The sequence below is a fragment of the Panthera leo genome, chromosome C1 (genome assembly GCF_018350215.1).
Source record: "Panthera leo isolate Ple1 chromosome C1, P.leo_Ple1_pat1.1, whole genome shotgun sequence".
Lineage (NCBI taxonomy): Eukaryota > Metazoa > Chordata > Mammalia > Carnivora > Felidae > Panthera > Panthera leo.
The window spans coordinates 181,547,264-181,560,829 of NC_056686.1; the positions used below are offsets into that span (position 1 = coordinate 181,547,264).

Consider the following 13,566-nt stretch of genomic DNA (forward strand, 5'->3'; position numbering starts at 1 on the left):
TCAGCACAGGATGCATGATTCACACTGATAGGAAAAGCAAAGATAAAGGTTTCTGGAATGGGATGACATACCCACTGGAACCATGTCCTGGTACTGTGGCCTACTGACTGTATTGAATGTACTCGATGGCCTGGGGAGCACTGGTGGTCCTGTGTGTCGAGAATCTTCTCCTACCTGCAAACAAAAGCATCGTTTATGTTCTGCAAAAAGATCGAGACTGGTTTAAATCAGCACACCAAGCCTAGTTGTTCAAAATACTTGACGACTACTAAGTACCAACTGATGGGAACAGATGCCAGGTGAGGAGCTGACACAGGGTTCTCACAAGCTCTGCTTTAGTTGCCGAATCGAGGGGAAGGGTTCAGGCATCCGTATCCTCGAGAGGGGCCGGGGCAGTGACTATTTACCACATGGTATTGAGGTAGTTCCATACGAGTACAATTACTGGGGCTGTGGAAACTGAACAGCAGCAGACCTGTTCATCGGGAATAACCTCTGGTTTGACAAAACAAAAACCTGGAACAATACACTGGAGGGTACGAGTGCCAGGTTATACCTTCTTTTGGCTAAGGCAGTTCGGAGAATTCTCTGCCTTAGCAGAGCCTGAAGAGCAGCCGGCTTCGTGTGGGCTTCAGGGTTGGTGTGGTATCTCCTCAGGAGCAATTTTACATGCCTGTTAGAGCACCCGGTACAACAGCTCTTTCTGGTTTGAACCTCCCACACCAGGCAGCTAATCGCAGCAGCTGTGGAAGAGCTACCATAGGGCTGCCCTAACCGAAATTATTTACTGTACCTATTATAGATTTAGAAACTCATACATACAAGTAGGTAAACAAAAATGCCCACTAATAGTCTTATCAGTAAACTCCAACACTGCTTTAGCTTCTGTTTTAGCATCCCCTCCTTGCCCGTATTACACACGTCTTTTAAGATGATAGTAGAACAGAAGTATTAGAGAGAAAGAGAACAAAAGGCCAAATAACATATTGGATTTACAAATTGGTACTTTTCAAACAGAGCTTCTAGGGGCACCCGGATGGCTCAGTCGGCTGAGTGTCTGACTCTTGGTTTCGGTTCCAGTCACAATCTCATGGTTCTCGTGAGATCAAGCCCTGCGTAGGGCTCTATGCTGACAGCTTGGGGCCTGCTTGGGATTCTCTCTCCCTCTCCCTCCGCTCCTCCCCTGCTCATGTGCGTCCACACTCGCGTGCTCTCTCCGCCGCCCCCCCCCCCCCACCTCAGGTTAAATAAACATTAAAAAAAAAAAAAAAAAGAAAAGAAAACAGAGCTTCTATTCCCACCCATCGAAACCTTCACAGCCATTTTATCACATCGTATGTGTTAGGTGCTTGGGGAGGGGTTTTTCTAAAGGCCCTAAAACTAAAACTACCATTCTTATCCTACACTGCTTGTTTATCCCTCAAGAATGCTCTCACTCATTCTTCAGAGTGTAGTTCAAACAGCAACCCCCCTCCCCAATGAAACCTTGCCTTCCCTTCAAGCTGACTTTATTAAAATTTTTTTTTTTAACATTTATTCATTTTTGAGAGACAGAGTGCGAGCGAGGCAGGGGCAGAAAGAGAGGGAGACACAGAATCCGAAGCAGGCTCCAGTCTCTGAGCTGTCAGCACAGAGCCTGACATGGGGCTGTGAGATCATGACCTGAACTGAAGTCAGACGCTTAACCAACTGAGCCACCCAGCTGCCCCTCAAGCTGACTTTAAATGCACCCTTCTCTGACCTCCCAAAGTACTTGGTATACATTTCTTAAGCAGCCGCCATCATTAACATTTTATAAAGCATTTCATTCGTATTTTTTTCAAAAAAATGTTTAAGTCTTATTATTTATTTTTGAGAGAGAGAGACAGAGTGTGAGTAGGGGAGGGGCAGAGACAGAGGAAGACACAGAATTGGAAGCAGTCTCCAGGCTCCAAGCTGTAAGCACAAAGCCCAACACGGGGCTCGAACTCATGAACCCCAAGATCATGACCTGAGCAAAAGTCAGATGCTTAGCCGACTGAACCACCCAGGCGCCCCTCATTCATATTTTTACTCATTTGTATTATGGTTTGTTTCACACATTTTCTCCTTAATAAGAACAAGGAACATACGTTATTGGCATCCTTCACCTCAACCATCGTGTTTCTACACTGCACGTGTTTGGTAAGAATTAGTTTGTTGGATGGAAGATACAGCAAAATTTCTACTACCTGTAATGTTTGCTAAATGAGTATAAGAGAGTAGATGGAAAGACTCATGTGTATAATCGAAGTTGCTCGCTGTGCGTCTCTTGAATTATTGGCTTTGAAGAACGAAGTCAGCCACTCTCAGAGGAGATTCAATCATTAACTACACCTTGTTTGCCAGTCACAGAACTTATCATTCAATACACGGACATATACTTTCCCTCCTGTCAGGACGTGGTCATGTGTCATTATTTCCCAGAACAGCCAAATGTCTTCTCTTCAACACCCTCCTTCCTCGAAGGAGACCTTTAGATGGTGGGCAAGGCCAGATAAATGTGTGTAGCACGGCAGGGTGTGCGGGCTTCCGACAGCTGTGCCAGAAAACACCTTCCCATAAATGGTCTGACAAGGCTGGGGCTGACTGCTGAGGCTTTATGGGGTTAGCTCTGTTCTACCACTCAGTCTCCATCAACAGGAGAAGATAACTTCACTTGCATTTGAATGTGTGCCTTAGGATCCCTCTCCCACAACAGGCCACTACTAGACCATGGAAATAACTCAAGTTCTGAGGCAGAAGAACTGAAAGCAAAAGGAGCACAGCTATTAATCTGATGCAGACCTGACCAGACCAAGCAGCCGGCTCATACGGTGAAGTCAAGATAAGACAAGTGGCTAAAAAAAAAAAAAAAAAAAAAATACAAGTGGCTAAAGTGCACTGGCCTTGTGATAAAGTCAGGCAGGGCCCTAATTATGATACACATCACACACGAAGTCCAAAGGTGAGAGGTGTGTTTTCTGCTTTTAGGATGAATGCTGTTGGCATCATCCAGGTCACCACTAATGGTTTCCATGGCAGCAAAGTAAAGATTTATTAGTTACTCATAAAACATAAATATTTTTGTGCATACCTCATCTTCTAATAGATTTATATATCATTTTTATACGAGCTTCTCAAGTATATTCTGCACATACAACCAGCAAACCCACAAGTCTGTAAATCACGAGGGGAAATTCCAAGAGTAGAATTTTGATGAATCAAATCCAGTTATTTATCGCATTCGTAATTTTCCTTATAACAGAGTCTACAAAACTCTTTGACCTATAGTGTAACACTGAAAATAGAATATGCACATAGACCTAGAAAGGAACGCAGGAAAAGAATCTTAAGTCTTTTTGCCTAAGCAAATCTTTAGAAACAATGTTTACCAAGTGATGACATACATTCAACACATAAGCCAGTATTAAAGAGAAACAAAGTTGACCTAAAGCATTCCTTTTATTTAAGCTGCTAAAGAAAAAGGGAAACAGGAAGAGACTATTTCCTTTGTCTTGGTGGGGGCGGTGGGGGGTGGGTTAGGCTATTAGAGAGCCCCCATGTGGTTACCACAGGTCACTGCAAGCCAGTAAAGTAGAGCAAGTAATTCAGTAATTTAGGAATTCTTAATTCTGCCTATTTTCTCTTCCTTAGAGTACATGAATCAATGCTCAGATATATTGTGATTTTTATTTATTTTATTAAGGTTATCTATTTTGAGAGGAAGAGAGATTAAGAGAGAGAGAGAGAGAGAGCAGGAGGGGCAGAGAGAGAGAGGGAGAGAGAATCCCAAGCAGACTCTGCACTGTGAGCACAGAGCCTGATGCACGGCTTGAACCTCTGAACTGTGAGATCATGACCTGAGTCAAAATCAAGAGTCAGATGCTTAACCGACTGAACCACCTAGGTGCCCCAATATATCATGATTTTAAAGACTATTAGTGAGGACACCACAACCCATAGCATTGGCTAAAGACTTTAATCCAATCCAGCAAACCTCACTTAAAAAACCTCCCATATGTCACTGAATTTTAGCCCTATTTTTTCCTCTGAAGCTGTCCTTAGGTGGGCAAAAGGGTTTACCACCATCCTCTCTTGAACCTTTCACTACATGGAGAATTCTCTCTCACCATCTTCTGAATATAAAAAATTCTCTCATTTCTTCCATCTTTCTTCAAATATCTAGCTCTTAAAATGTGTAAATTAGGCTTTGGGTATTTTCAGAGAAGCCCTGCCAGCATTCCAGCACTTTTCAGTCTCCAAATGATAATCTCTAAATCAAACTGGAAAAACAAAACGATAAGAGATTCCACAAACCACCACATCCCTGCAGCTCCCATGAACCCGCAGGCCCATCCCCAAGGCGCGTGACTCACCTCGCCTGCACTGTGGCTGCGTTGCCTGGTCAGGTGCTGCCGATGAACCAGCGCGCTCGTGGGTCTACTGCTCTGCAGCGGGAGCCGGGGGTCGATGAAAGTGGTGGTGCGGGAGTTGTGGTCGACAAAAAATGCCTAGGAAACAATCCCCTCAATCAGTAGTCCATTCGTGCCACACACTTGTCCTAGCTGCCCTATCATTTGATACATTCAGGAAAAGTCCCAATTTTGACTTCTGAGTAACGATCTTAGCTCCATTTCCTTTTAATTTTAATCTTTGGGGAACGTTATTCCTGGTTTTAGGAAATACTCTAAGGAACAGTCATCAAAGATAGGATCTGAGAAAGGAGCCATATGAAAGGGCATTTGGGCTTCTCATTAAGCTCTTACTGCTATCCGTGGTTATTGTGAAGTTTTTATCACCTAAAACTTCACCATCATTGACTGCTCCTTTTCCTCTCCCATGCTGTCAGCCCCAGTCTCTCCACTTTCCCAGGGTAGTGCCCTCTCTACTTTTTCATCCCAGCCTGATGACCAGCCCGTTATTTCAGAGTTTTCTCTTGTTCCACACCTCTACAACCGTATTCCTTTAGCTGGCACCTCAGTAGCAGAATATTCTTTCTGACTGCTTTGATTACATCACTGCTCCAGTCCAAAGCTTCCACTGGCTACCCAGTGTTTATCTAAAAAAAACATTCCAACTCTTTGGAGGTTTTCCAAGACTTTAAAATCTCCTTCCCATCTACCTTCCCAGTTTAATCATTGATCACACACATCCATACAAATTCTATCACCTACAATAACTTTGGGCAAGTCACTTAATTTCTCTGAGCTATAGATTTTGTATAAAAACATGTCTGCTTCATTCATAATAAACATTTATTTCCCCATAACATGAAAGGAGGGAGGAATCATGTTCTACTGTGTTTACTGCAGAATCCCTGATGACAAGAAATCATGAATGAGTACAAACTGTTTCTTTGTGTTTGTTTAATTCTGAAGCTCTAAGCCAGTGCTATTTATCCTTATTATTAAGAGCCAAATGGTATAAGTCTTCAAAGTAAAATTCACTCTAGGTAGTAACAAAGCCCATTATCTCCAGGACAATTAGAAAATGTAAGTTTTCCATGATCAGATAAAGTTAATTAAGTCATCAAGATAAGAGAGATGATTAGGAGAGTCAGGAGACACTTAACCTGTAAGTCAAGTGTCAGGGCACATGATATATGCCAAATAACCTAAGCAAAAAAGAACGGACTTCTTAAACTGATGGAGCTCAGTTTAAAAAGTACCTTAAAGTCTAGGAATGAATACACCTAGGCAAATACCAGGTTTAGATGATATATTTATATCTATAAAAAAATCAATCACCTTCCCATTATGAAATAAAATGTTTCTGTATACACATAATCAGGAAACAGGCGAAACAATGTAGTCCACAAATAGGAAAAAAAATTATTTTTTTGTAATGAAATAACTTTAAGCAGTAGGTGCACTAGAAAACAAAGCAGAGTAATATACAGAATGAGAATCTTTGCCAGTCCCTTCTTTCCATAGCCGATTTCCAGGTACAAAGACTGAATTAAATGGAAGTCTTGTAGGAGATGATGTCATCAGCCTCACATCCCTAGGTAATGCTCTCTTTCTCCTAACATGTCAGGTGGAACACCTGTCTTCTCTGATCTTGTAAAAAAATAATACACCAATGCTAAATTCTATATAGGCTTATATTGGCAGGTTCTGGTCCCAAATGTCATACTGGTCCCCATTTGATTTGGGCTTCTAATATACTTGTACATCATTTCTGCCACTATTCAAAGTGTCATAAAATAGAAATTAAATTATTTTTACAAATGGGCATTTCAAAATAATAGATACTATAATCAGCCATGTATCTTTATTAAAGTTTTTATTACTAAAACAATAATATAAGCCATGTTTTTTAAGGGAAAAATACAAAGAGTACTAAAATAGAATTGCCTATTTACCTAATTTCCTTGGAATGTTTTGAAGAGATGGGTAGCCATTTAGAGGTAACAATGATGCACTTATAATTATAAGGATAAATGGGTGTGCACATCTAGGTCAGCTGTGATTTACATGTAGTGTCACAGTGTAATTTGATGTTAAGAGGCTTGTCTAAAACCAATTCTCTAAAGAATTATACTGTAAATGCCTTGAGGATAAGGACTCTTTCTTACTCATCCTGTTATACCCGGTAGCTTTTGGGACTGCATCTGGGGGAAAGTTGGAGGCTTAGAAAATAATAAATTGTCAAAAATTCTAATATGCTAGTATCTTGACCAAAGTACAGAGACAACTCACAATGAACTAATCAAGTAATAAAAGTCACATTCTTTTACATAAGCATAGAAATACTTAAAGATCTTAAAAAACCAATGAGGGGTGTGTGTGTGTGTGGTGTGTGTGTGTGTGTGTGTGTGTGTGTGTGAGTGTGTGTGAGTGTGTGTGTGTGTGTGTGTGTGTGTGTGTGTGTTAGGTGAAAAACGTGGAGAGCTAAAGAATATAAAACCACAGAATAGGAGTTTTTAAAACATCCCATTGTAGATATGAATAAACTACCAAGGTAAGACTCGAGATGTGGGAGGCAAAATAATAATCAAATTATTGGGATCTAGAAAAAGACAAGCCTGGTTCTGAGAGCTAGCTCCACTACTTACTAGCAATGTAACCTTGGACAAACTACTTACTTAACTTTTTTAAACCACAATTTCTTCTGTAAAATGGGGATAGTAACACCTACATCAAAGGACGGTTAAATGAGATGGTTCTCATGTAGTGCCTATAACTTCTTAAATGTTACTATTATTAGTACTAATAATAAGTTTTAACGTCTAAGGCATTTTTCCCAGGATCACAACGCTTCTTGCTGTATTCCATAAACGAAGCTCAAAAAAATGGAGAACCAGTGAAACTACATTTCCTGAGTTCCTTGTAGATATGTGTGGCCCAGACTAAGTTCTGGTCAATGAGATGTAAACAGAGTGTCACATGATACTCCTGGGAAACCTCCTCACAAGAAGATTTTTACAAAGTCAAGCCCTCCTTTTGTCCTTCATCTTTTCTGTTCCCTGAGATAAGGATGCTCCAGCAGCCACACTGAGCCATAAAGATGAAAGAAAGATGGCAGAGCAGAAAATGGAAGGGGCCAGGGCTCTCACAACTTGAGGAATCACCTTAAAAGCCCCAGACTGCCTGCCTCTGAGCTCCTTTATTGAGTGAATAAAATCCTGTATATTAAACTTTGTATGGGTCTCTGTCACAGTGCAGCCGAACCAAATCCTAATTGATCCACTGAAGTCTCCTCTGCAATGCAAAGGAAACATGGTCTTTGTAAAATTAAAAACACAGAAGAACACATAAGCCAGCAACCACCATTATAAATAAAGATTTTCATTATTTGATAAATAATGATATCTCATTGTTGTTCAGCTTCAATATAGTTGGATAATAGTTCCTGACTTAAATAAAATGTATAGTTGGGAACCTGTAAAGCTGGGACTTGAGCTTACCTTTCTGTCTGACGCTAAAGCCCAATGAGCAGTACCTCTTTCCCCTCTGTCTCCTTTTCATATATCTTTTTGTTTCCATTCTGCTTTCTGCTCCCTATCTTTTCCTTTTCATGTTCCTCCCACTCCCCTCGCACCTCACATCGTACGTGATGTTAGAAAGCATTCAAGTATTTACTGAATTAGACTGGCAATAACAGCCATTCACAGTGCTGGGCCTCAACACTGTTTCAACACTGAAAAGGCTACTAACGCCAGACAGCAAACGGTACACAATTTCCATAATTTGCATCACTAACCAGTTGGAGGTATGGCTGTGGGTGGGGAATAGGTGCTATTTGTATCCCACAAAAAGGTCAGTTTCAGAGTCAAATCAAATGTGCATATTGTTTACACATGCTTTTTTAACTCTGCCAAGTACTTGGGGAGAGAGACCTTGATTAAGACCTCTATCAAAATCACATTGGTAGAGCACTAACGGAATGCAGCACAAAGACACAATTACTTGGCATGCATTTTGACTCTGCCCACCCACTGTGTGACCACGGACAGGTTTCCTTGGTGCTTTGCTATTTCCACAGAAAGGTAACCACTCACTCGGGTAACAGTTGAGCTGTGAAAAATGTATTCTACTTTAAAATAGAGAGAAAAGCACAGAAAACTTCCTGGGCCAATTTTAGGTTTGCCATTTCTATTTGTGACACACAAATCAATTATGTCAGAAAAGTGGATCACTTTCCCACAGGATATCCTAAGTAGTTCAAGCCAGTAATGAAGTTGACCTAGTACTTTTTTTTTTTTTTTTTTTTAATTTGGGTCACTTTTTATGTCACTGTTCTTGAATCACCTGCCTTTATTTATGAAAGCATTTAACATGTATTATAAATTCTATGTGGATAAACGGCATGCTGAGAATGTAGACTACATGAAAAAAACAACTATCAAAAAATGAGTCTTTTTCAGATTAGCCATAGAAAAGCAAATTTTGAACAACATGGATTCCCTACTGTTAAGTTTTATTAAGGAAATTGACTCAAGCTTCACAGTGCTGGACCAACTAAGACTAACAACACAGTCAAAAACTGAAAGGAATGCAAATACACAAACTCAAATCTCATTTGAAAAACTTCTTCCCTTTCACTGCTTCAGGGCATGGTCGAGTCAGGAAATACGGGCTGGTTGGAGCCAAGTGGTATTTTAGCGAGGCCAAACAAAATACACTTCTCTCTTTACACAATTCTTTCTTTTTATTTTTTTAAGCTTCTATTATTTTAAGAAAGGAAAAAGTCATCAGTATTTGTGAAGAAATACCAACCTCAGGCTCAACAAATCTAAGTTACAGAAGTTTGAAATTGTTTCCAGTTAACATTCTGCCAAACCAGGAATCCATATTAAAAGACCATGTAAACAAAATAAAACAAAAAGCACTTGTAACTCTGCTCCACAAAGAAGGTCAAATCTTCTATCTTCTTCTAAAGAGCTATGGAGAAATCAGCAGTTCAAGATGGTGGCACAGGAAGATCCTGAACTCACTTCCTCCCACAGACACAACAAATCTACAGCTACATAAGAAAACAATTCCCTCCGGAAAAAAAACAAGAGAACTGAACAACTACTCCACAACAAAGGATAAAAGGGCCACAGTGAGATGGGTAGAAGCAGAGATCTCGCCAAAAATCCCACCCCCAAGTGTAGCAACCATTGGGAGGCGTCTCACAAATATGGAAATCCTCCCTGAGGAGTGAGGGGTTTTTGCCTCATGTCAGGCACCCAACTCCTTGGGACCTGCACTGGAGAGACAAACTCCCAAAATATCTGACTTGTTGAGCCAACAAGACTTACATCCAGAAAAATCATCGGGCTGTAGGGAGCAGACATTGTGCTCTGAAAAGGGTTGTGTGCAGACTCACTTGCCCTGGGATCCAGCACAAAAACAGCAGTTTGTTAAGAGCCTAGATCATATGTGAAGAAATTCATGTATTAATCTCAAAGCATCTGCCACAGGGCAAAAGCCTGTTGGGACTCCTTCCAGGAGTGGAAGTACTGGTGGGTGCCATGTTTGCACTCTCACTTTAATTTGCTGGGGCCAACTCCCACCCCCACCCCAGAGGCAGAGGTGGGTGCCCTATTCCCTGACACTGCTACTGCTACTGGCCAGAGGCAGTCAGTGAGCACCCTAAGCCCTCTTACTGCTTTTGCAGCCCTGTCCCACTCCCAGCTTCCCTCCCAGCTCCCCAAAGCCAGTAGGTGTAGACAGCCCACACAGGGGATACCCACTGAGTACTTGGCTCCAGTAACCAGGGGGGATTGCATTTCTGAACCCCACGGAGCTGAAATGAATGGACAGGCACCATGAGAGACGACTGAGAACTAGGGCAAGGTTAAATGACAAGGTTCATTGCCCACACAGGGACACCCTTCAAGACCAGGAGAGACAGTTGTTTTGCCTAACACAGAAACAAACACAGAGTCACACAAAATGAAGAAACAGAGGAATATGTTCCAAATGAAAGGACAAGATAAAATTCCAGAAAAAAAAACAAAAAACAACAGCTAATGAAATGGAGATAATTTACCTGATAAAGAGTTCAAAGTAGTGGTCAAAAGTTGCTCACTAAATTTAGGAAAATGGATGAACATTGAGAAAATCTCAATAAAAGACAGAAAATACCAAACAGTAGTCACAGAGCTGAAGAATACAATGGCTGAACAATAACTGAATACGATACCTGAAAATACACTAGAGGGGTTCCACAGCAGACTAGATGAAGCAGAATAATCAGTGATTTGGAAGACAGGGTAGTGGGACTCACTCAAACAGAGCAGCAAAAAGAAAACAAAATTTTAAAAAGTGAAGATAGCTTAAGGGACCTGTAAGACAACATCAAGCAAAAATAACATGTGCATTTTAGGGGATCCGAGAAGGAGACAAGAGAGAGAAAGGGGCTGAAAACTATTTGAGTTAATAATGGCTGAAAATGCCCCTAATGCAGAGAATCTGAAAAGTAGCAAGAGAAAAACAACTTGTTATACAAAAGGGAACCCCCATAAGATAATCAGTAGATTTTTCAGGAGAAACTTTGCCAATCAGAAGGAACGCTATGATATACTTAAAATGCTAAAAGGAAAACTTCTAAGCAAGAATACTCTATCTGTCAAGGGTATCATTCAGAATTGAAGGAGAGATAAAGAATTTACCAGACAAGCAAAAGCTAAAAGAGTTTACTACCAATAAACTGGCTCTGCAAGCTGAAAAGTAAGGGCACTAATTAGTAATAAGAAACCATACAACAGAAAAAACTCACTGAAATATATAGCAAAGGAAGAGAATTAATCACTTATAAAGGCAGTATAAAAGTTGAAAAACAAAAGTAGTAAAATAACCATAACCACAATAATTAGTTAAAACATACATAAGATAAAAGATGTAAAATGTGACATCAAAAATGTAAAATGTGGGGCGCCTGGGTGGCTCAGTCGGTTAAGCGTCCGACTTCAGCCCGGGTCACGATCTCACGGTCTGTGAGTTCGAGCCTCGCGTCGGGCTCTGGGCTGATGGCTCAGAGCCTGGAGCCTGCTTCCAATTCTGTGTCTCCCTCTCTCTCTGCCCCTCCCCCGTTCAAGCTCTGTCTCTTTCTGTCTCAAAAATAAATAAACGTTAAAAAAAAATGTAAAATGTCTGGAGGGGGGTGTAAAAATGCGATTGAGAATGCATTCAAACTTAACTTGCTATCAACATAAAACACATTGTTATATGTATAGGCTACCATATACGAGCTTTATTGTAACCACAAAGTGAAAACCTGTAGTAGATACACAAAGATCATGAGAAAGGAATCTAAGTATCACACTACAGAAAGCATTCAACCACAAAGGGAGGAAGGCAAGCAAAGAAGAAAAGAACAGAGAGGAACTACAAAACAGTCAGAAAACAATAAACAAAATGGCAATAAGTACACATCTATCAGTAATTACTTTAAATGTAATGAACTAAATTCTCCAATCAAAAGACAGAGTGGCTTAATGGTTAAAAACAAAAAACAAAACACAAGACCTATATATGTTGTCTGCAAGAGACTCACCTTAGATGTAAGGGAACACACAGACCGAAAGTGAAGGGATGGAAAAAGATGTTTCATGCAAACAGAGCCAAAAGAAAGCTGAGGTAGCTATACTCACATTGGATAAAACAGACTTTAAAACAAAGATTGTAACAAAAAACAAAAATGGACATTACATAATAATAGAGGGGTCAATTCAAGAAGCCATAACATTGATAAATATTTATGTACTCAACACAGAAGTACCTAAAGCAAATATTAACAGATTTAAAGGGAGAAACTGAAAGCAACATAATACTAGTAGAAGACTTTAATACCCCAGTTACATCAATGGATAGATCATCCAGACAGAAAATCAATAAGGAAACACTAACCTCAACTGACACAACAGATCAGATGAACTTAATAGACATACATACAATACTCCATCCTAAAGTAGCAGAATACACATTCTTCTCAAATGCACAGGGAATATTCTCCAGGATAGATCATGTGCCAGACCACAAAACAACTCTCAATAAACTTAAGAAGTTTGAAATTATATCAACCATCTTTTCCAACCACAATAGTATGGAGCTAGATATCAATTACAAGAAAACTGGGAAAATCACAAATATGTGGAGATCAAACAACATGCTACTGAGCAATCAATGGGTCAATGAAGAAAGAAAAAGAGAAATTAAAAACTGACTTTAGGCAAATGAAAATGGAAATAAACATACCAAAATCTATGGATGCAGCAAAACCAGTTCTAAGAGGGAAGTTTATAGCAGTACAGGTCTACTCCAAGATGCAAGAAAAAATTTAAGTAAACAATATAACTGTATACCCAAAAGAACCAGAAAAAGAACAAACTCCAAAGTTAGTAGAAGGAAGGAAATAATAAAGATAAGAGAGGACATAAATGAAATAGAGACTAAAAAGACAATAGAAGAAAGAGACCTTAGTTTCACTGAGCTGTTTTTTTGAAAAGATAAACAAAATTGACAAACCTTTAACTAGACAACAGACGAGGAGAAAAAGAGGGCTCAAATAAATTAAATCAGAAATAAAAGAGGAGAAATCACAACTGATACCAAAGAAATACAAAAGAATTATAAAAAATTACATGTCAGGGTGCCTGGGTGGCTCCATCAGTTGAGCATCTGATTCTTGGTTTCAGCTCAGGTCATGATCCCAGGGTCCTGGGATTCAGCTCCGTATCAGGCTCCATGCTGAGCATGGTTTGCTTGGGATTTTCTCTCTCTCTCCCTCTGCTCCCTCCCCCCATTCACTCTCTCTCTTGCTCTTTCTCCCTCTCTCTAAAATAAAAAATTCTAAAAAAAATTTTTAAAAAAGTAATTACATGCCAAAAAATTGGACAACATAGAAGAAATGGGTAAATTCCTAGAAATATGCAATCTTCCAAGACTGAATAATAAAGAAATAGAAAATACAACTGGATCAATTATTGTTAAGGACATTGAATCAGTAATCAAAAAACTTCCAAGAAACAAAAATCCAAGATCAGATGGCTTCACTGGTAAATTCTACCAAACATTTGAATAAGATTTAATAATACTACCCTTTTCAAACTCATCCAAAAAATTGAAAAAGAGG

General features: G+C 39.8%; 1 protein-coding gene across 8 annotated transcripts in view; it reads right to left on the reverse strand.

Moving 5' to 3' along the window:
- The window catches only part of HECW2 (HECT, C2 and WW domain containing E3 ubiquitin protein ligase 2), a 321,128-nt gene that overhangs the window by 68,502 nt on the left and 239,060 nt on the right, over positions 1-13,566 (reverse strand). For all 8 annotated transcript variants that reach the window (XM_042949536.1, XM_042949537.1, XM_042949535.1 and 5 more), the window contains 2 exons: positions 4,377-4,511; positions 72-174 (listed from right to left, as the gene is read on the reverse strand). In XM_042949536.1, coding sequence (XP_042805470.1) covers positions 72-174; positions 4,377-4,511 — 238 coding nt within the window. The remainder of the gene's footprint in view (positions 1-71; positions 175-4,376; positions 4,512-13,566) is intronic.